This window comes from Aquarana catesbeiana, linkage group LG01 (assembly GCF_042186555.1).
Source record: "Aquarana catesbeiana isolate 2022-GZ linkage group LG01, ASM4218655v1, whole genome shotgun sequence".
Taxonomy (NCBI): domain Eukaryota; kingdom Metazoa; phylum Chordata; class Amphibia; order Anura; family Ranidae; genus Aquarana; species Aquarana catesbeiana.
The window spans coordinates 816,488,818-816,512,088 of NC_133324.1; the positions used below are offsets into that span (position 1 = coordinate 816,488,818).

The window sequence follows — 23,271 nt, forward strand, 5'->3', positions numbered from 1 at the left end:
GACCCAAAGGGACTGGTAATTGGCTGGGGGGATCCCATGCTGTTTTTTTCAATGACTTTTTTTATTTGTATTGCTGGGACCGACAATTCATTATAGCCGCGAGTAGTTTTAAATGACTTTTTTCCTTTAGAAATGTCATTTTGCTTTTTATGACAATAACTTGGATATAAGCCTTTAAAATGAGCACTTTTGATTATTCACGTTCGTGTCCCATAGACTTTAACGTTGTTCACGTGTTCGAACAAATCTTTTTCCTGTTCGCATGTTCTGCTACAAACCGAACTGGGAGGGGTGTTCGGCTTATCCCTATGCAAGACTGAATGTAAGACTAGAGTTCAGCTTTAATTATCATAGTTAGCTGTTTGCCATAACTCACCTGAGTCTGGAGAGAATCACACATATTTTGTGAGGTAAAATAGATCACATACTGTATACTAATTGCAAGAAAAAGTAATATGTATTATTTTAAAATATATTATGTACACATGAAAATGTTTCTGTTTACTCACAACCAATAAACATTATTGATTCCATTAAAAAAAAGCCCCCCTTAGGTCTCCAAACTATGGTCCACTGGCCACATTCGGCCCACTAAAAGACTTTTTTTATTCTCTGCCACTGCCTCTGAAGTAAAGAGGGACTCATGTGGACACTAATGTAAGAGTGGGCTCTGGTGGGTACCCTGATGGGGAGACTCTGATGGGGACACTTGATGTAGAATGGGACTTTGATGGGGACATTTGATGTAGGGAGGGACTCTTATGGGGACCCTGATGTAATGGGGGGACACTGATGGAGATTTTTTTTGTCCTAGAAGTATGTGTAAAATATACCTTGTGGCCCTCATACTGAAATGTATTAGGACCCCTGCCTCAGACAATTAAATCATGTTCAATTCTTAAAGTGTATCAAAATCCAATCTTTTTTTTTTTTAGTTTTGGATACAGCAGGGAAGAGTTGGCAACCCTATCAAGTCTTTATTGCATTCCATACCGCGCTTGGGAGATTCGCCTTCTCTTTTTGACCTTATAACTAATGTCACCAGAACTGAAAGTGATGGAAATCAAAAATTGTGAGCTGTTTCCAAACATGATTCAAGAGGAAGTCTTCCGATGGGGATACTTGTTCAGGTTACAACTGTTTAGGAGAGGATTTCCCTCACTTTGCAGAGATTTCCTCTATCTTCCTGTTTAGTCTAGAGGGCAAGGAGTGAAGGAAAATTTCTCCAATTGATAAAGACAGCAGAAAAATACTTGAGATGTTTTAACCATTTCCTTCCCTGTCCAAAAATAAAATAAAAAAAGTTTGGCTTTTGATTTGTTTGTTTAATTGGTTTGCAGAATTGAAAATTGCTTTTTGTCTTTAAAAATACTAGCAATCTAAAAATGAACAGTGACAATAAGTATATCAAATAAAACATTGAATTTAGCACTTTTCAATAAAAAGGAACATTGCAAAGTCTAACAGATTATTATTATTATTGAAAACAGCTGAATACCTTATTGCTTATAATACAGTATTTTTGTTTTTTATTTTAGGCTCTTCCTGTGATTTCTGAAAAAGAGAAGGCTGGTAAGTACAGTAACATAGAGATACTACATTGTCACCTATGTAAGTAATTGACAAGACTATTTGCTGGAATGGAATGGAAAGCATGAAAAGAGCTCACTTGAGGAGAAATGTCTCTTTATGAGCAGGAAATGCCAGACTGGCAATTGAACATACCAAACGATCTTCTGGGCTGGTTAAGCACAAGATGGCCTCTGCAAAATGTTTGACTAGTAAATAATGAAAATGTAACGTGGTATCATCTAAGATCAAAACATTGTGAAACACATGATGAAGCATATTGTATTTTTTATTTTATAAAACACTATTTTAAATATCAGAAAATTAAATTCCTTTACCAAGCAAAAGATACTAGCGTAATACAGCATGGAAAATGATAAGGGTACTTACTGCAAATTCATTCTCTATTATAAAATAAGATGTTACAGTTCTGAGTGGCATGATTTCAGTTTTGAATAAAAATGTGCCTTTGGTTTACTTTTTTTTTATTTGAATGCTTTGACTGCTCTACATCCGAGTTGAACAACATATAGCAACAAACCTACAGTAGGTAGACTTGCTACATGTTCTTGATCTCTTCTTTCTCCGACTGTCCCTCCAGCACCACTTACCTTTCTATTTCAAAACTTTTGCTTTGATCTTTTTTATTTTTTGTTTGTGTAGAAATCAACATCCTGAAATGTTCAACAGGCCTCATGAACACTGAACGTTATAATAACGTTATAAAAAACGCCAACATTAACTGTCACTGACACACCCTCCATTCTGAAGGAGTTTTGCTCCTTCTACCAGGACTTATACTCCTCTAGGGTGTCGTACCCTGTAGAGGAGTTGACACAATTCCTGGACTCAGTCACATTGCCCCAACTTCAAGAAACAGATAAAACATTTTTAAATGCCCCCCTCACCCTTGAGGAACTGCAGCTTGCTCTAGCTACGTTCCCGAACTCAAAAGCCCCGGGAAATGATGGCCTACCAATTGAATTATATAAAAAATTCGGAGGACTACTCCTACCGAGGTTACTCCATACACTTATAGAGGCGTTTAACTCAGATTCCTTGCCGAGATCTATGTATGAAGCGGTGGTGGTAGTCATATTAAAACCAGGGAAAGAGCCTGATAAAAACGAATCCTATAGGTCCATCTCACTTCTAAATACAGATCTGAAACTCCTTACGAAACTTATAGCCATGCGGCTTTCAAAAGTGGTGTCTAAACTAATACACCCGGATAGATCCGGCTTTATACCAAACAGGTCCACGGCAAATAATCTACCTTGCCTATATCTCAACATGCAAATACCCACTGATAACCAGAGACAAAGAGCTATCCATTCATTAGATGCCGCTAAGGCGTTCGATAGTGTTGAGTGGGATTATTTATGGAGAACACTGGAAAAATTTAACTTGGGAGATACTAACATTTCTTGGATTAAACTATTGTACAAAGCGCCAAAGGACTGCATTAGAATAAACAACACTTTATCACCCTCATTTGATTTATTCAGGGGGACTAGACAGGGCTGTCCCCTATCACCCCTACTTTTTGCCCTAGCCATAGAGCCACTGACAGCTGCTATAAGAGGGAATGTGGAAATAGTTGGATTTAAGCGGGGTGAAGGGGAAGATAAATTGGCACTCTATGCCGATGATGCACTTCTATTTCTAGGCGACATGTCCACCTCTCCGATTAAACTTATGGAATTAATCAAACATTCAAAACATTCGGAAAATTCTCTGGATTTAAAATAAATTGGGACAAGTCGACAATACTACCCTTAGACCCACTGACAGGACCCCTGCCTCGGACAGCTAAACAGATTAAAATAGTGGATAAATTCAAATATCTGGGCATAGTCATACACCCTAAGTTGGACCAATATATAAAGCTAACTATAGACCCACGTCTTAAGAAATTTCAAGAAAAAATGACCAGCTGGATTAAGTTGCCCCTCTCTGTTGTCGGAAGATGCAACTTGATAAAGATGATCTGGAACCCACAAATATTATATGCACTCCACAATGCCCCTCTTTGGATCCCTATCCATGTATTTAGGAAATGTAATACCATTTATCGTGCATTGATTTGGAGAAAACAAGTTCCAAGAATCAAATTGGAAACATTACAGGAGGCAAAGGACTCGGGTGGATTGGCGGTTTCAAACCCATTTTATTACTTTATGGCGGCTCAACTGCAGCACCTAACTGGCTGGCTTTGCACTGAGTCCTCTGATCCTATTCGGAATATCGTGTGCACACAAACATCTGGTAATGGACTTGTGGAGTGCATAGAGGCAGGTGAACTGGGAGCTCTGACTCAATACCCCACACTATTTCTAAAAGATAAAATATGGAACAAAACCAAACAACACCTACAATACACAGGATACATGAACTGGTCACGCATATGGAATAATCGTAACTACCCAGAACTAAACAAACTACAAGGCTTTTCCAATTGGTCAAGGAACGGAGTAAACTATATCCCACAACTTTATTGTGGAGGGGTTCTCCGAGACTTCCAATCACTACGTACAGAATTTAATTTACCTAACACTGCATTTTTCCAGTACCTACAACTTAGGCATGCTATAGCGACACAAGCTACAATGTCCACTTGGGAACTGACCAGGCCCACAGTGCTTACACAACTAATAATGTCATCATCCCAGAAGGGACAAATTTCCTCCTTATATAGCTCCCTCCTCTGTCATGTATCTAAGGCAATGACTTTGCATTGCAGAGCTGGAAGGGGAGATGACATAGGGCGTATTTCAGATGAGGAGTGGAACACCATACTAGATAACGTACTTAAAGTGTCCCTGTCCTCCTCTCAAAAACGTACCCAATTATTTGTTATTCACCGTACATATAACACACCTGAGAAGCTACACAAATGGCACAGAAGAGATGACCCACTCTGCCCCCGTTGCCTTATCGATAATGGTACACTTGTCCATATGCTGTGGAAATGTCCAAAATTACAAAGGTATTGGACAGCAGTGATAAACACTATCAACAGCATATGGAACCTCAAACTTACAACTGACCCTAAACTGTGTCTACTGGGATGGCTAGATGAAGAGCAATACACACCCCTCACCTACATTGCCATTTTGAGGACATTATTCCTGGCTAGGAAACTTATTGCTAGAACATGGCTGTCTGCGACGGCACCTACACAAGCTGAGTGGATTACGTCCGTAAATGACTCCCTTATTAGAGAACAGCTTACATACAAACACCGAGGTAGTACGAGAAAATTTGAGAATATATGGGACCCCTGGCTGGACACCCCTGGACTAGCTCCACTGCGCCTGGCCCATAATAGAATCCTGGGAGGTAGAGCCACATCGTCAAATGTACCACTTTAGAATTTAGCATTAAGAAGCTTCTGCTGGATTTGAGAGGGGGGGGAATGCCTCCCCATTCACACAACTGTCTTAGATGGGAGTTGCTACGAGAATAATGGGAACTGCAGAGGTTGAACTGTATATAGTTGTTTTACCTAATGGTTAATACATGAAAATGCTACACATCGCTCCCCGCTGGTTAGGGGACGAGTGTACTCCGTTCTGCTGGCCGGCCCTGACAGGACTGGGAGCAGAAGGGGCGAAAAGACATAGAACTATAGAGGACACACTTGATCAGTAATGAGACTAGGAAATCATAGTCACAGTAACTTTACCATACAAGCATATTTTTATTTTTGAATGTGATGATCCGTTTGTTTCATACATAGTATATTAGACCGTTTGGTCTTGTAACAGTGATATTTATGTGTCCTCACAGAATATAGAATCTGCTCTGTATAATAGAATGAAAAAAGTTGTCGCTTTTTGTTTTTTGTGTTTGTTTTCAATAAAAATGATATGATAAAAAAAAAAAAAAAAAAAACGCTAGTAACTTTGCAGTGAGTTTTTCAACGTTTTTCAGCGTAGTGCTTTTTAGCATTACCGTTTTTAAGCGTTTTTTTTTTTTTTTTAATGGGTTTAAAAACATTAAAACACGCTGGTGAGACGCATTTTGGAGTGTTTTTACAGCTGAAAAACTCCTCTCAGAACCCACTAGTTTTTTACAGACAAAAACCCCCCCCCCGGACAAAAACAGTTGTGCATAGACCCATAGGATAACATGCTGGAGAGTTTATTGACTGTAGAAAAAAACGTCTGAAGCCAAAAACAGCAGCTGTAAAAACCTCCAAAAACGTCCAGTGTGCATGAGGCCTCAAAGCTCTCCCTTATTCTTACTTTATACAGCTTCTTGCTACAACATAAGAGTAAGGCTAAAGCATCTTTGGACATGTATGTCTGCAGGATGCAATTTTGACCAGTCCTGCTGTGCAAGTGTGAAGCAAAACGGGAGGCTCAGGACAGAGTAACTGTGGAAAGAGGGCTACTGAAATCGCAGGGTAGAAACCAACTGTTTTAACCACTTGCCGACTGCCTGCCGTCGATTGACGGCAGCAGAATGGCACTCCTGCGCAAATCGCCGTAGCTGTACAGCGGGCACTTTAAGGAGCCACGTCCCTAAGGAGGCGATGCGCGTGCCTGGCGGCTGCAATGTCCGCTGGGCACCCGCGATTGCTCCTGACACACAAATCCACATTCTGTCAGGGGTGAGGAGACTGATCTGTTGTTCCTAGTATATAGGAACAAAGATCGGTCTCCTCCCCAAGTCAGTCCCATCCCCCCACAGTTAGAACACACACTGAGGGAACACGTTTAACCCCTTGATCGTCCTCTAGTGTTAACCCCTTCCCTGCCAGTGACATTTATACAGTAATCAGTGCTTTTTTATAGCACTGATCGCTCTATAAACGTCAATGGTCCCAAAAATGTGTCAAAAGTGTCCGATCTGTCCGCCGCAATGTCGCAGTCGCGTTAAAAATCGCAGAAAAAATAATTATAAAAATTACATAAATCTATCCCCTATTTAGTAGATGCTATTACTTTTGCGCAACCTAATCAATATATGCTTATTGCGCTTTTTTTACCAAAAATCTGTAGAAGAATATATATCGGCCTAAATTGATGAAGAAATGTATTTTTTTTTTTTTAATTTTGGGATATTTATTATAGCACTTTATTATATACTTTTGTAAAAAATGTTGTGTTTTTTTCTAAATTTTCGCTCTTCTTTTGTTTATAGTGCAAAAAAGTAAAAACCGCTGAGGTGATCAAATACCACCAAAAGAAAGCTCTATTTGTAGGGAAAAAAAGAACATAAATTTTGTTTGGGTACAACTTCGCACGACTGTGCAATTGTCAGTTAAAGCAACGCAGTACCGTATCGCAAAAAATGGCCTGGTCAGAAAGGGGGTAAATTCTTCCGGGGCTGAAGTGGTTAAAGGGGGAAGCACTATAAAGGCACCAGTAGACTGTTGCCACTGGGGTCAGTTAACTCTGCAGTTAACCTATTGCACCCCAAACAGTAGCCACAACCACATGTTTTAATGGAAACATGCACTGTTTACAATATTACTTATAGCCATTCTGGCCTTTAAAAAATGTCTGTGACATTCGCTGCCATGCCAGTCAAGGATTTACCCGAGTTTGAAATATAGTAGCTCTATTCAAAGAGGCAAGGATTCTTTAATTTCTGATTAGAGCATTTATAGATTTAGCTGAACAATTTTAGAAAATATTTACAGAAAAATGTATTACAAAACTGACAACAAGCAATAGTAAAATAAATGTGATTTAAATGGAAGAAGTACTTAACCTGGTATTAACCAGTTAAAGAAGAACTGCAGTCTGCTCACATAATTTGTAATAAAAACATCTTTGCCATTCTGAAGCTTCCCTCCAACCACTTTGCATATTATTTTATATATACTGTGATCCTGTACTTGTCAAATATGCAGCAGAAATCTCCTTCCACTGAGTCTGGGTGCATCCCTCTTAACTGTGGGCAGCTGAAGCTGCTGCCTGTTTACTTCCTGGATTTCTGTGCTGCTGGTGGCCACTCAATATGCACTTCCTAGTCTCGTGCCTGTGCAGTAAGCAAACTGTGGTGCACAGTGGCGGCTGGTGAAGTTTTAGGATGGGGGGGCGCCAGACCCCGCCCTTCCTTTTTGACCCCTCCCACTTGGTGAAAATGGGCGTGGTTTCAGCGAAATAGTGGGCGTGGCTCTAAGGTGGTGTGGTTAGCGTCTGAGATGAACTAGGGATGGAGGGAGAGGGAGAGAGGGACAGCAGGCCTAGATCCTACACAACAAAAGAAATGTGTATTCTAGACAGTTTAACAATCAGCAGATAAAGATACTCCAAACACCTGGTGTTAGCACTTCCATCATCCCAGCACCATGGTTGTTATGGTGTCAGAATGATTGAAGCTCATTATTACTATTATTACATTGTAATATAAAATGAAATCGTTCAACTCACCATAATGCAGAATCAGTGGGAGTCCCGAGTGTGTCACTAGCCACGTCACCTACAACCAGATGCCATCAGGTGTCCCCAGCAGTCCCTTCTTACATGCAGCCTCTGTCACATCAAATGCAGCCTCTGTCTCCCCCCCCAAATCCAAATGCAGCCTCTGTCCCCCCCCCAAAATGCAGCCTCTGCCCCCCCCCCAATACAGCCTCTGTCCCCTTACATCAGAGTTGCCATCAGTGTCCCCCCACAGCATGTGTTCCCATCAGAGCCCCCCACAGCAGGTGTCCCCCACAGCAGGGTGTCTCCATCAGAGTCCCCCCACAGCATGTGTCCCCATCAGAGCCCCCCACAGCAGGTGTCCCCATCAGAGCCCCCCACAGCAGGGTGTCTCCATCAGAGCCCCCCCACAGCATGTGTCCCCATCAGAGCCCCCCACAGCAGGGTGTCTCCATCAGAGCCCCCCCACAGCATGTGTCCCCATCAGAGCCCCCCACAGCAGGTGTCCCCCACAGCAGGGTGTCTCCATCAGAGCCCCCCCACAGCAGGTGTCTCCATCAGAGTCCCCCCCCACAGCAGGTGTCTCCATCAGAGCCCCCCCACAGCATGTGTCCCCATCAGAGCCCCCCACAGCATGTGTCCCCATCAGAGCCCCCCACAGCAGGTGTCCCCCACAGCAGGGTGTCTCCATCAGAGCCCCCCCACAGCATGTGTCCCCATCAGAGCCCCCCACAGCAGGTGTCCCCCACAGCAGGGTGTCTCCATCAGAGCCCCCCCACAGCAGGTGTCTCCATCAGAGTCCCCCCCACAGCAGGTGTCTCCATCAGAGTCCCCCCCACAGCAGGTGTCTCCATCAGAGTCCCCCCACAGCAGGTGTCCCCATCAGAGTCCCCCCACAGCAGGTGTCCCCCATCAGAGTCCCCCATCAGAGCCCCCCACCAGAGCCCCCCACAGCAGGTGTCCCCATCAAAGCCCCCCACAGCAGGTGTCCCCCATCAGAGTCCCCCCACAGCAGGTGTCCCCCATCAGAGTCCCCCCACAGCAGGTGTCCCCCATCAGAGCCCCCCCACAGCAGGTGTCCCCCATCAGAGCCCCCCACGGCAGGTGTCCCCATAAGAGCCCCCCACAGCAGGTGTCCCCATCAGAGCCCCCCAACAGCAGGTGTCCCCATCAGAGTCCCCCCACAGCAGGTGTCCCCATCAGAGCCCCCCACAGCAGGTGTCCCCTTTAGAGCCCCCCACAGCAGGTGTCCCCTTTAGAGCCCCCCACAGCAGGTGTCCCCCACAGCAGGGTGTCTCCATCAGAGTCCCCCCACAGCAGGTGTCCCCATCAGAGTCCCTCCACAGCAGGTGTCCCCATCAAAGTCCCCCCACAGCAGGTGTCCCCCATCAGAGCCCCCCACAGCAGGTGTCCCCATCAGAGTCCCCCCACAGAAGGTGTCCCCATCAAAGTCCCCCCACAGCAGGTGTCCCCCATCAGAGTCCTCCGTCAGAGCCCCCCCCAGCAGGTGTCCCCTATTAAAGCCCCCCACAGCAGGTGTCCCCCATCAGAGCCCCCCACAGCAGGTGTCCCCCATCAGAGCCCCCCACAGCAAGTGTCCCCATCAGAGCCCCCCACAGCAGGTGTCCCCCATCAGAGCCCCCCCACAGCAGGTGTCCCCCATCAGAGCCCCCCCACAGCAGGTGTCCCCTATCAGAGCCCCCCACAGCAGGTGTCCCCCATCAGAGCCCCCCCACAGCAGGTGTCCCCCATCAGAGCCCCCCACAGCAGGTGTCCCCCATCAGAGCCCCCCACAGCAGGTGTCCCCCATCAGAGTCCCCCCACAGCAGGTGTCCCCCATCAGAGCCCCCCACAGCAGGTGTCCCCCATCAGAGCCCCCCCACAGCAGGTGTCCCCCATCAGAGCCCCCCACAGCAGGTGTCCCCCATCAGAGCCCCCCACAGCAGGTGTCCCCCATCAGAGTCCCCCCACAGCAGGTGTCCCCCATCAGAGCCCCCCACAGCAGGTGTCCCCCATCAGAGCCCCCCCACAGCAGGTGTCCCCCATCAGAGCCCCCCACAGCAGGTGTCCCCCATCAGAGCCCCCCCACAGCAGGTGTCCCCCATCAGAGCCCCCCACAGCAGGTGTCCCCCATCAGAGCCCCCCACAGCAGTTGTCCCCATCAGAGCCCCCCAACAGCAGGTGCCCCCCCATTCTCCACACAGAGGTACTTACCTTGGGTCTCCTGTGGTGTCCTCCTCACACTGGCACCAGCATTCTTCCTGCTTCCTCTCTCGGGCGCAATGAGAGAGAGAACCAGGAAGTGACATCTGACTCAGGGCAGATGTGAATCAAATCTAAAGTGCCAAGTAGCTTCCGCCCGGCGCCTGTAGTATGTATTACTATGGCCGGGCGGAAGCTACTTTGCGCTTCTTGGCCCGCAAATGCAGCGCCACGTCTGCAGTCTCATGATTGCATAGACGTGGCGCTTCCTATAAGTGCACTGTGTCCGGCGTCGCACTGTATCCGGCGTCCGAACACAGTACACTTAAGGACCTTTTTTTTTTTTTTAAAGGGCCAGTATTAAAAAATTTTATTTTTTTTTTGACTTTTTTTTTTTTTTTCTGCCTGGAGGGGGGGGGGGGGGGGGCGGCGCCCAGGCGCCCCCTATGGACGGGCCGCCACTGGTGGTGCACATTGTTGTTTATAAGTTGCCATAGGAATGGCAGCTTCTGTGGAAGTTCATGCCCTGTTATTGCAAAGTGTCAACAGCACGGAACACAGAGGAAAGTATACATACTATAATTGTTCAAACAGGAAAGCAGCAGACAAAAGTATTTTATATTTTACCATGATGTACTGTATTTCTCATCCAAACTGCAAACACTGAATAGATAAGCCTTAGCTGCAGCCGAGTCCTGTAACAGGATCTTTTCTCACACACAAATCCTCTGTGTCAGGGAACTGCAGAGAGCTGCCTGGAGGAGGGACTCTCCTATGCAGACGAGATAAGGACTGTGAACTTATCCAGGGGAGATAGTGCAGACTGGCCTGGGGGTGTAATAAGTGTACAGGGCTAAAATCCCCACATAAGAGAGAGAGCGGTCTTCCTTTCACCAAATGCGGCTCTCCAATTGGGCAAATTAGGAGGTCGCCTAAGGCCTCGCACTCACAGGGGCCTCGTGGCCACCTAATTTGCCCAACTTGTGTGTGTGAGTGGGAGGGAATGTCCCCCAGCCAGTGTGCCCAACCTGGTGGGATGAGCCTGCTGGTCTGGTAAAGGATCCCTCGTATACAGCGCTGCTATATGGACAGTGCCGCCACGCCGACCTGAAGTCTCCTCTCTGCCTCTCTCTGCACTCTCCAGCGCCCCCTCTGTGTCCTCCAGCGCCACCTGCAGACAAATTGCAGAGGTGGAGGCGGAGCTGCAGGCCGATGCTGTACCCAGGAGGAATGCATGCACGCACAGAGATGCAGGAGTTCGTTCTGTCAGGTGTGGAGGGAGGTGAGCTAGCAGCTTTGTTGGAGGACTTGAGACTTGTATGCCAGAACTTGAGTAAGGGGCTTGAGATAGGGAGGGGGCGGTGAGAGCAGTGTCTGCAGCAGACTGGGAGGCTAGTTCTGGTGCTATGCTGCTTACTTCAGTTGCTCTATGCATGCCACTGCAAGGTGGCCTCTGCAGTGATTAGGGCTCATTCACACCATATACCACCATGTACAACCTTTTTATACCATCTGCAACTCTCTCATGTACATACTACCCACTGCCATATACTCTGCACCCCTCTCATGTCATACTACCCACCTCCATACAAACCGCACCCCTCTCATGTCATATTACCCACCTCCATACACTCTGCACCCCTCTCATGTCATACTACCCACCTCCATACACTCCGCACCCCTCTCATGTACATACTACTCACCTCCATACACTCCACACTCCTCTCATGTACATACTACCCACCTCCTTACACTACGCACCCCTCTCATGTCATACTACCCACCTCCATACACTCTACACCCCTCTCATGTCATACTACCCACCTCCATACACTCCGCACCCCTCTCATGTCATACTACCCACCACCATACCATCTGCACCCCTCTCATGTCATACTACCCACCTCCATACACTCCACACTCCTCTCATGTACATACTACCCACCTCCTTACACTACGCACCCCTCTCATGTCATACTACCCACCTTCATACACTCTACACCCCTCTCATGTCATACTACCCACCTCCATACACTCCGCACCCCTCTCATGTCATACTACCCACCACCATACCATCTGCACCCCTCTCATGTCATACTACCCACCTCCATACACTCCGCACCCCTCTCATGTACATACTACCCACCTCCATACACTCTGCACCCCTCTCATGTCATACTACCCACCTCCATACACTCCGCACCCCTCTCATGTCATAGTACCCACCTCCATACACTCCGCACCCCTCTCATGTACATACTACCCACCTCCATACACTCCGCACTCCTCTCATGTACATACTACCCACCTCCATACACTCCGCACCCCTCTCATGTACATACTACCCACCTCCATACACTCCGCACCCCTCTCATGTCATACTACCCAACTCCATACACTCCGCACCCCTCTCATGTCATACTATCCACCTCCATACACTCCGCACCCCTCTCATGTCATACTACCCAACTCCATACACTCCGCACCCCTCTCCTGTATATACTACCCACCTCCATACACTCCGCACCCCTCTCATGTCATACTACTCAACTCCATACACTCCGCACCCCTCTCATGTACATACTATCCACCTCCATACACTCCGCACCCCTCTCCTGTCATACTACCCACCTCCATACACTCCGCACCCCTCTCATGTACATACTACCCACCTCCATACACTCTGCACCCCTCTCATGTCATACTACCCACCTCCATACACTCTGCACCCCTCTCATGTCATACTACCCACCTCCATACACTCCGCACCCCTCTCATGTCATAGTACCCACCTCCATACACTCCGCACCCCTCTCATGTACATACTACCCACCTCCATACACTCCGCACTCCTCTCATGTACATACTACCCACCTCCATACACTCCGCACCCCTCTCATGTCATACTACCCACCTCCATACACTCCGCACCCCTCTCATGTCATACTATCCACCTCCATACACTCCGCACCCCTCTCATGTCATACTACCCAACTCCATACACTCCGCACCCCTCTCCTGTATATACTACCCACCTCCATACACTCCGCGCCCCTCTCATGTCATACTACCCACCTCCATACACTCTGCCCCCCTCTCATGTCATACTACCCACCTCCATACACTCCGCCCCCCTCTCATGTCATACTACCCACCTCCATACACTCCGCCCCCCTCTCATGTCATACTACCCACCTCCATACACTCTGCCCCCCTCTCATGTCATACTACTCACCTCCATACACTCTGCACCCCTCTCATGTCATAGTACCCACCTCCATACACTCCGCACCCCTCTCATGTACATACTACCCACCTCCATACACTCCGCACTCCTCTCATGTACATACTACCCACCTCCATACACTCCGCACCCCTCTCATGTACATACTACCCACCTCCATACACTCCGCACTCCTCTCATGTACATACTACCCACCTCCATACACTCCGCACCCCTCTCATGTACATACTACCCACCACCATACACTCCGCACCCCTCTCATGTCATACTACCCACCTCCATACACTCCGCACCCCTCTCATGTCATACTATCCACCTCAGTACACTCCGCACCCCTCTCATGTCATACTACCCAACTCCATACACTCCGCACCCCTCTCCTGTATATACTACCCACCTCCATACACTCCGCCCCCCTCTCATGTCATACTACCCACCTCCATACACTCTGCCCCCCTCTCATGTCATACTACCCACCTCCATACACTCTGCCCCCCTCTCATGTCATACTACCCACCTCCATACACTCTGCACCCCTCTCATGTCATAGTACCCACCTCCATACACTCCGCACCCCTCTCATGTACATACTACCCACCTCCATACACTCCGCACTCCTCTCATGTACATACTACCCACCTCCATACACTCCGCACCCCTCTCATGTACATACTACCCACCTCCATACACTCCGCACTCCTCTCATGTACATACTACCCACCTCCATACACTCCGCACCCCTCTCATGTACATACTACCCACCTCCATACACTCCGCACCCCTCTCATGTCATACTACCCAACTCCATACACTCCGCACCCCTCTCATGTCATACTATCCACCTCCATACACTCCGCACCCCTCTCATGTCATACTACCCAACTCCATACACTCCGCACCCCTCTCCTGTATATACTACCCACCTCCATACACTCCGCGCCCCTCTCATGGCATACTACCCACCTCCATACACTCTGCCCCCCTTTCATGTCATACTACCCACCTCCATACACTCCGCCCCCCTCTCATGTCATACTACCCACCTCCATACACTCTCCCCCCCTCTCATGTCATACTACCCACCTCCATACACTCTGCCCCCCTCTCATGTCATACTACCCACCTCCATACACTCTGCACCCCTCTCATGTCATCAAAGCACATGGATACTTTCTGTCTCCTCCTATCCCTGCCCTCATCTAGCCCTGTAGCCGTGCTCAGTTGTATTCAGCTCTCCTGCGTCTCCCCGCCCCCCTCCTCCCCTCGTCCCCGCCCCCCTCCTCTGCCAGCTACCTCTGAGTGAATGAACAGATAAGAAGAAACAAGCACTGCTGGGAGATTTGAAGTTTCTCTACCGGGAGTCATTGCAATGCAGAAAACAGCATCATACGCCTATGCATTTTTTCAGCAATGAAAGAGGAAGTACAGAGAATAAGGCATTTACTTCCACCAAATTATAGTTTTGATTTCCAATGATTACACAGCAAGGGCAGAAGTTTAATTGAAGGAAATATGAAAAAATGACTGAAGTTCCACTTTAAGGACCAGCCGCCATCATTGTACGACGGCTTATTTAAGACCACCAGGGGGCGGCCCACGTCCAATAACGCCGGAGCCAATACGCATGACCCGGCGGCTGAGGATGTCCGCTGGCCTCCCGCGATCGCTCCTGAGAGAGACAGAACGGGGGTCTGTCAATGTAAACAGATAGATTCCCGTTCTGACAGGGGAGGAGAGACAGATCTGCTGTTCCTAGTGATTAGGAACAGCGATCTCTCTCCTCTTCCAGTCAGTACACTGCCCCCACAGTTAGAAACACCTCCCCAGGGAACACCTTACCCCTTGATCGCCCCCTAGTGTTAACCCCTTCTCTGCCAGTGACATTTATACAGTAATCAGTGGCTATTTTTAGCTTTGATCGCTGCATAAATCTCACTGATCCCAAAAAAGTGTCAAAAGTGTCCAATCTGTCCGCCGCAATGTCGCAGTCCCCCTAAACATCCCTAATCCCCACCATTACTAGTAAAAAAAAAAAAATTATAATAAAAATGCCATAAATATATTCCCTATTTTGTAGACGCTATAACTTTTGTGCCATCCAATCAATATATGCTTATTGCAATTTTTTTTTTACCAAAATAATGTAGAAGAATATATATCGGCCTAAACTGATGAAGAAATTAGTTTTTTTACATTTTTGGGGGGATATTTATTAAAGCAAAAGTAAAAAATATATATATTTTTTTTTTTTTATAGTGCAAAAAAAAACGAAATGCAGAGGTGATCAAATCCCACCAAAAGAAAGCTTTATTTGTGGGGAAAAAAAAAAAGGACGTCAATTTTGTTTGGGTACAGCGTCGCACGACCACCCAGTTGTCAGTTAAAACGACGCAGTGCCGTATCACAAAAAATGGCCTGGTCATTAAGGGGGCAAATCCTTCTGGTCCTTAAGTGGTTAAACTCAAAAGCAAACATTTATTATAATGCAGTTTATCAATTTTTAGATGTGATGTCTCCATTAGTTTTCTTTATTAGGCTTTCTTTGTTTTGTTTTCACCTGGTGATCAACAGGACAAGCTGTCCTGCAGATGTAGCAGTTACAGGGATGAAACAAACCATTTAAAACTGCTTAGGGGGCTTATAATTATCAGCTTTTATTTATTTATGTAGAACTTTTATCCCAAAAGGAACAAACTGTTACTGTAACTTTTTATAAAGTTTTAGCTGTAGTTTGGCTTCAATTTGTTAATGTATTTAAATCTGCAAGTCCATCTAGCACCCCTCTCCCCCCAGAATGCTGTTGTCCAAAGGTGCACCTGTGCTGAGGTGTGTTATTGGCCAAATCACCAGGTAAAGATAGAGGTAAAAGGAAAACGAATGCAGCCGCCACATCTATCGACTGGTAAGCTTCAATAAAATAAAGTTCACCTTTTGAATAAAATGACTATGCATTTAAGAGGCCCAAGTAGGCAAAAAAAACAGTGCAGCTTTGAAAAATAAGGCTTAATGTTATTACCATGTCTGTAGGCCATTTGCACCACCCCTAAAGCCTGGCTTAAAAATTCCTATTGTCAGCATTCTTCCATTCTGTCTTGTTACTAGGACACACCATATATTGAGCACTTACCCTGAGCATCACAGGAGTGAGCATACCACCTCGTTCAAAACCCATGCATGTGTAGTGTGCTCTCTCCTCAATTGCAGTAACTCTGAGCTCAGCCACTGCTACTTCAGGGGAAAAGACAGAACACTGCACCTACATTGGTCTTGAACAAGGGAAAGCGCTCGCTCCTGTGATATTGGGAGGGAGAGAACATCATATGGCACATTCTTGCTACAAGGCAGAATGGGGGAATGCTAACAAAGAGCGTTTTTCAGCCAAGCTTCAGTGGTGCTGCAAAAAGCCTACAAGTATGGAAATTACTTTAAGGTGATTGTACTTGTAAAGTTTAGTTTAAAAAAAAAAAATAACAAACATATCATACTTAACTCCTCTGTGCAGTTGATTTTGCACAGAGCAGTCTGAATCCTCCTCTTCTCAGGTCCCTGACTGGAGCTCCTGGCCCCTCCCTCCTATCGAGTGCCCTCACAGCAAGCAGCTTGCTGTGGGGACACCCGAGCTGAGTCACAGCTCTGTATGCCTATTTAGACACAGAGCCCCGACCCGGCCCCCTCCCCGCCCCCTCTCTCCCCTGACTGGCTAACTGACTTTGATTGGCAACCAATGGCACTGCTGCTGTGTCTCAGCCAATCAGGAGGAGAGTCCCGGATGGATAAGACACTCATGGACATTGCTGGAGAGAGATGGGTCTCAAGTAAGTAATTAGGGGGTGCTGGAAAGGCTGCTACACACAGAACGTTTTTTTTTTTTATCTTAATGCATAGAGGCCGTCAAAAGACATCCTCCCCTTTGCATGTTGGCCACGCTACCCTGAAGGGTGCACGCAGCGCCCGCTGTGATTACCCAAGTCAGTGGGACTTGGGTGATCACAGATCGGAGTAAGGGGTCGATCCCGATCCCTTACCACATGATCAGCTGTCAGCCAATGACAGTGATGTAAACAGAAGATCGGTAATCGTTTTTATTTTCTTCTCACGCTGATAGCATGAGGAGAAAAAAAAGCCGATCACCGGCTTCTTTTGAAGGGACATCAGTCCTGAAGAGGAAGAGGTGAAGCCGCCTCATATATGTGCCCACCAGTACCGCCTGCCAGTGCCACGAATCAGTGCCCAGAGTGCCCACCAGTACATAAGTGCCAGCAATCAGTGCCACCTATCAATGCCCACGAGTGCCACCTATCAATGCCCACCAGTGGTGCCAATTAGTACCTCATCAGTGCCACCTAGCAGTGCTGCCTATCAGTGTCACCTACCAGTGCCGATCAGTGCCCATCACTGCCACCCATCAGTGCCCATCACTGCCACCCATCAGTGCCCATCTGTGCCAGCTATCAGTGCCACCTATTAGTGCCCTTCAGTGCCACCTATCAATGCCCTTCAGTGCCACCTCTCAGTGCCCACCAATGCCACCTCATCAGTGCCCACCAGTGCCACCTCATCAGTGCCCACCAGTGCCACCTCATCAGTGCCCACCAGTGCCACCTATTAGTACCCATCAGTGCCACCTTATCAGTGCCCATCTGTGTCGCCTTATCAGTGCCCATCAATGCAGCCTATCAGTTCCCATCAGTGTAGCCTCATCAGCATACATCAATGAAGGAGAATAATTACCTGTTTGCAAAATTTATTAACAAAATATAAAAATGATTTTGTATTTTTTTTAGAAAAAAATTCGGTCTATTTTAATTTGTTTAACAAAAAATAAAAAACCCAGAGGTGATCAAATACCACCAAAAGAAAGCTCTATTTGTGGGGAAAAAAATGATAAAAATGTCATTTGGGTACAGTGCTGTATGACCGCGCAATTGTCATTCAAAGAGTGGCAGTGCTAAAAGCTGAAAATTGGTCTGGGCAGGAGGGGGGTTTAGGTGCCCAGTAAGCAAGTGGTTAAACAATAGTTTTTCAAAGCTCAAAAGTTTTTTGACCTAGCAGTTTCAGTGGACACTCCCTCAATGTAAATTTTTCAAATTATGTCAATATTTCCCGATGACCATATTTTACAGTTTGACAGCCAAAATATTATTGAACATAATTAAAGTGTTACTAAATCCACAACAGTGAAATCAGTCTGTGTATGCAGTAAAGCATGCTTGTTATACTCACTGTGGAACCTAAGGGGTTAATCCTCTGCATTGGGTAAAAAGTCTGTTTGATACTGTCTTCTCTGATCCTCTCCTCTTCTCTGATCCTCCCCTTCTTCCAAAGTCCCCAAACCATGTGCTGATAGCACGGAGCCTGGGGTCAAGCTGCACATGCTCAGTTTGGTGTGTATTGTTAGAGAGGTATTTTTGGGGGGGAGAGTGCATGTGATCAGCACAGGGCCAATAAGCACTGTCCAGACAGAGGGTCAGGAGTCCTGCAGCATCATAGGACAATCAGGGGAGAATGATAACTCCCCCTACAAACTTTAACCAGTGTTCTGCTGGACACTGATAGAAGTCACAAGACTGCTCTAACTGCTGATGAGAAAATGTATTTAGCAGTTTAAATTTACTATAATAATTGCATTTTCATGTTCTGTGATCTGTGGGAGAACAGATATAGTGAATGCTGGGATTAGTAACACTTTAATGCCCTGTACACACGGTCGGATTTTCTGACGGAAAATGTTCGATGGGAGCTTCTTGTCGGAAATTCCGACCGTGTGTAGGCTCCATCGGACATTTTCCATCGGAATTTCCGTCACACAAAATTTGAGATCTGGACCTCAAATTTTCCGACAACAAAATCCGTTGTCGGAAATTCTGATCGTGTGTACACAATTCTGACGCACAAAGTTCCACGCATGCTCGGAATCGAGCAGAAGAGCCGCACTGGCTATTGAACTTCATTTTTCTCGGCTTGCCATACGTGTTGTATGTCACCGCGTTCGTGTATGCAAGAAAAGACATCCGTCAGAAAAAATCCATGGATTTTGTTGTCGGAATGTCCGATCAATGTGCGATCGTGTGTACGCAGCATAACTCACAATTTCATAGACATCAGACAGGATATGGATCTTATGCCTATTTTCCTTGGGTGATTTAATGTGAATAGGCATATTTGATACCTACTTGATTGTTTTTTTTTTATATATATACATTTGGGTAGACACCTGTTATAAAAGTAATTTTATCATTTGGGAGTCAAAAGTGTGTGAAAAGGGCAAATTCAGGTCTGGGCAATGGAGCCACACTCCAAATGTGTTTTGCTTCTGAATAGTTTTTGCAACAGCCAATCGTGAGTCTTTGTCTTAACGGGTGTTTATGACCGCTATGAGCACTCTGCCAGACTCTGCTAAGTACTGTTTATGACTTTTGAGGCTGTGCAGACCTTGGCTAAGCAGGGATTATGACGATCACCTCTTCTAGCTTGAACTCTTTCAATGGGATTTATGGTGATCCTCTTGTGACTGGAGATGACTGGTCAATCCAATTGTTACTTCAATGAAATGTGAAATTTTGGAGCAATTAGGGTCCATCAGAACTCATGATTTTCACATGTACTACCGCCGCATATCTGTTTTTTGGTAGCATTCAAGCATTTTAAATTTCTCCCTAGAAATAATTTTTCAAGAAATATACCTTGATCGGCTGTACAGCGGAGGCCTCTTTTTCATGGTATACAAGTTGAGATCTTTGTTAAATATGGAGTGTCGCATACCACTGTACTATATTATATTTAAAGCCCAGTCTTCCATTTCAATTAGATAAATGCATTTCAGGTGCTTCAAACCAAAATTCCTCAAAGCGTTGCAGGTAATTTTCTTAAACAGGAGATCTAGTAATTTTTCTGAAAATTAAAGGTCATCAGCTACTAAAACTGTAGCTTCTGACTTTTAATAACCAGGCACTTACCTGTCCCAGAATCCAGCACTGTGCTCCTCTGAGGGGGTGTCGGGGAGAATCTTTGGTCCCCGGCACAGGCATCTTAATTGTGGGCCACAAGCTGTCACAGCCAGGTTTCCACTGCGCATGTGCGAGTCGCGCTGCTTAGACCCTTTTCACACTGGGGTGCTTTGCGGTCGTTATAACACTAAAAATAGCACCTGCAAAGCGCCCTGAAAGAGCCGCTGCTGTCTCTCCAATGTGAAAGCCCCGAGGGCTTTCATACTGGTATGGTGCAATGGCAGGACGCTAAAAAAAGTCTTGCAAGCAGCATCTTTGGAGCGGTGTATACACCACTCCTAAACCACTCCTGCCCATTGAAATCAATGGGGCAGCGCGGCTACACCACCGGCATATCGCTGCGACAGCAGCACTTTGCAGTGGTTTTAACCCTTTCTCGGCCGCTAGTGGGGGGGTAAAAGCACCCCGCTAGTGGCCGAATAGCACAGCAAAATTGACGGTAAAGCGCCGCTAAAAGTAGTGGAGCTTTACCGCCGACACACCCACCGCCCCAGTGTGAAAGAGGCCTTATTGTGAATGATCCCACAGTATTCTGGTATCCGTGTGGCATGTCCCAGAAGACTGCGGGGGGGGGGGGGTAAGGAGCACCTAGGCATTCCAAGTGGAAGTGCCCCTACACTCTTTGTGAAAGCAGTGGTGCCCCCATGCCAAGACACATAGAGCAAGGATGCTTTTCTGCTCCTGTCTGACAGGGACAGTCTTTTCAATTCAGGCTTTGGCTGTTTTATCAGAAAGGAACTTCACCCAAAAGGAACATTCCGCTTTAAGGTATCCTCCTCTGCTCCTCTTTGACGTTTGACTTTTTATTTATTTTTTTTGGGGGGGTACCACAGGTTTCTGAAGGAAACAAACTGTAAGTCCCCGTACACACGATCGGACTTTCCGACAACAAAACCATGGATTTTTGTTCAAAGGTTGTTAGCTCCAACTTGTCTTGCATACACACATTCACACAAATGTTGGCCAACAATTATGGACGTGAGAGCGCGGTAATGTATAAGATGTACGATGAGCCGAGAAAAAGGAAGTTCAATAGCCAGTGAGGCTCCTTCTGCTTGATTCCAAGCATGCGTGAACTTTTGTGCGTCGGACTTGTGTACACACGATCGGAAATTCCGACAACAAAGTTTTGTTGGCGGAAAATTTGAGGACCTGCTAGCCAACATTTGGTGGAAAGTCCGACAACAAATGTTCGATGGAGCCTACACACGGTCGGACTTTCAGCCAACAAGCTCACATCCAACATTTGTTGTCGGAAAATCCGATCGTGTGTACGGGGCATAAGACTTTTCACATCTTTTGTTTTAATGTACATAGCATGTATTTAAACTGAAGGTTTAGTTGGGCTTAAGACCCCTCTCTCTTTTGCAGGCGCTATAGCGTTAAAAATAGCTCCTGCAATCCGCCCTCAAACAGCTGCAGCATTGTCTCCAGTGTGATAGCCCGAGGGCTTTTACACCACAGCGCTGCGTTTGCAGGACGTCAGGAAAAGTCCTGTCAGCAGCTTCTTTGGAGCGGTGAAGGAGCGCTGTGTTTACCGCTCTTCCACCGCTGCTCCCCACTGAAATCAATGGGGCAGCGCTGGGATACCGCCGGCAAAACGACGCTATTGCGGCACATTGCGGGCAGTTTTAACCCTTTCTCGGCCTGCTAGCGGGGGGGGGTAAAAGCGCCCCGCTAGCGCCCGAAATGTGCTGCTAATCCGACGGTAAAACGCCACTAAAAATAGTGAATAGTGTAAACAATCATCTTGTAAAGAAACCCATTCAGTTTGCAATGAAAAGAAATGAAAAGCAAAACATTTTTGTATTAAAAAAAAAATTATAAATACCTTTTTTTCCCTTTTTTATAAGTAATCACATTCCCTCTGTTCTCAGCTGCATAAGAGCTGGGGGAGGAGAAGCAGCAGAACACTGAGCTTTCCATTGAATGGCTGTGCTGGGGGGAGGGGGAAGGTCTGTCAGGACAAGCCTGATCATTGGAGGAGAGTACACTGAATTCTCAGCACAGCTAGAGAACTGACCACGATGGGCTCTCCTGCTTAGTGTGGTCAGTTTTTAATAGGAAAGCAAAGGGACTATCAGGATCACCAGGAATTTCACATAAAGGAAGCAATACAAAGAGAGCAGGAGATTTTCTCATACAAGTACATGGTACAGCAGGCACATATCAGGAATATAAAGTGTTGGAGTAACAAACGCTTTAGGGACAGCATGTTGGCAGTAAAGTGTCCCTGGAAATGAATTTAAAATGCTGGCAATGATGTTATACAAGCAAATTTAAGTGGATTCTTTAAACAGGAAACTTCTGAATAACTGTTGTTAATCCTGAAGTTTATACATATGTTTTCATTTTGTTAACCATAACATTTTTGTATAAAGAATGTTCTTTGTAAAGCTAACTGAGTCGGTTAACAGATACATAGTTTTGCTACTTACTCTAGAGAAAGCAATATATAACCGTCTATGATAGAAATATGGACTTGAGAAACATTTCAGCCTTTGCTAGTGTTTGTCCATGGAACTTGTTTATTGTCATACCCAATGCTGGGCACACAGACGATTGTTGTCTTCTAATTGTGTAAAGTGATCTGTAGTATTATTGCATCCGATGTATCCGATGTATCCGATGTACAATGTTTGGATATAGCAAATGTGTATGGGAGTTACTTTTTCTGCTCATTCAGCACTTACTTTATGTGCAGGTACAATGCAGTCAATATATTATTATTAGTAGTAGTAGTAGTAGTAGTAGTAGTAGTAGTATTAATAAAAGAATAATAAAAACCTTCCCCTTCCCGCCGAACGTACGCATATGTGCGTACTCGGCTTTCCGGGGTTATACCGGGATGATGCCCGCAGCTGCAGGC

The 23,271-nt window shown here is 46.2% G+C and overlaps 1 protein-coding gene across 1 annotated transcript in view; it reads left to right on the plus strand.

Moving 5' to 3' along the window:
* Nucleotides 1-23,271, plus strand: part of DLC1 (DLC1 Rho GTPase activating protein) — a 602,554-nt gene that overhangs the window by 249,739 nt on the left and 329,544 nt on the right. Inside the window, exon 5 of the mRNA XM_073608297.1 lies at nucleotides 1,539-1,572. Within this exon, the coding sequence (XP_073464398.1) occupies nucleotides 1,539-1,572 (34 nt within the window). The remainder of the gene's footprint in view (nucleotides 1-1,538; nucleotides 1,573-23,271) is intronic.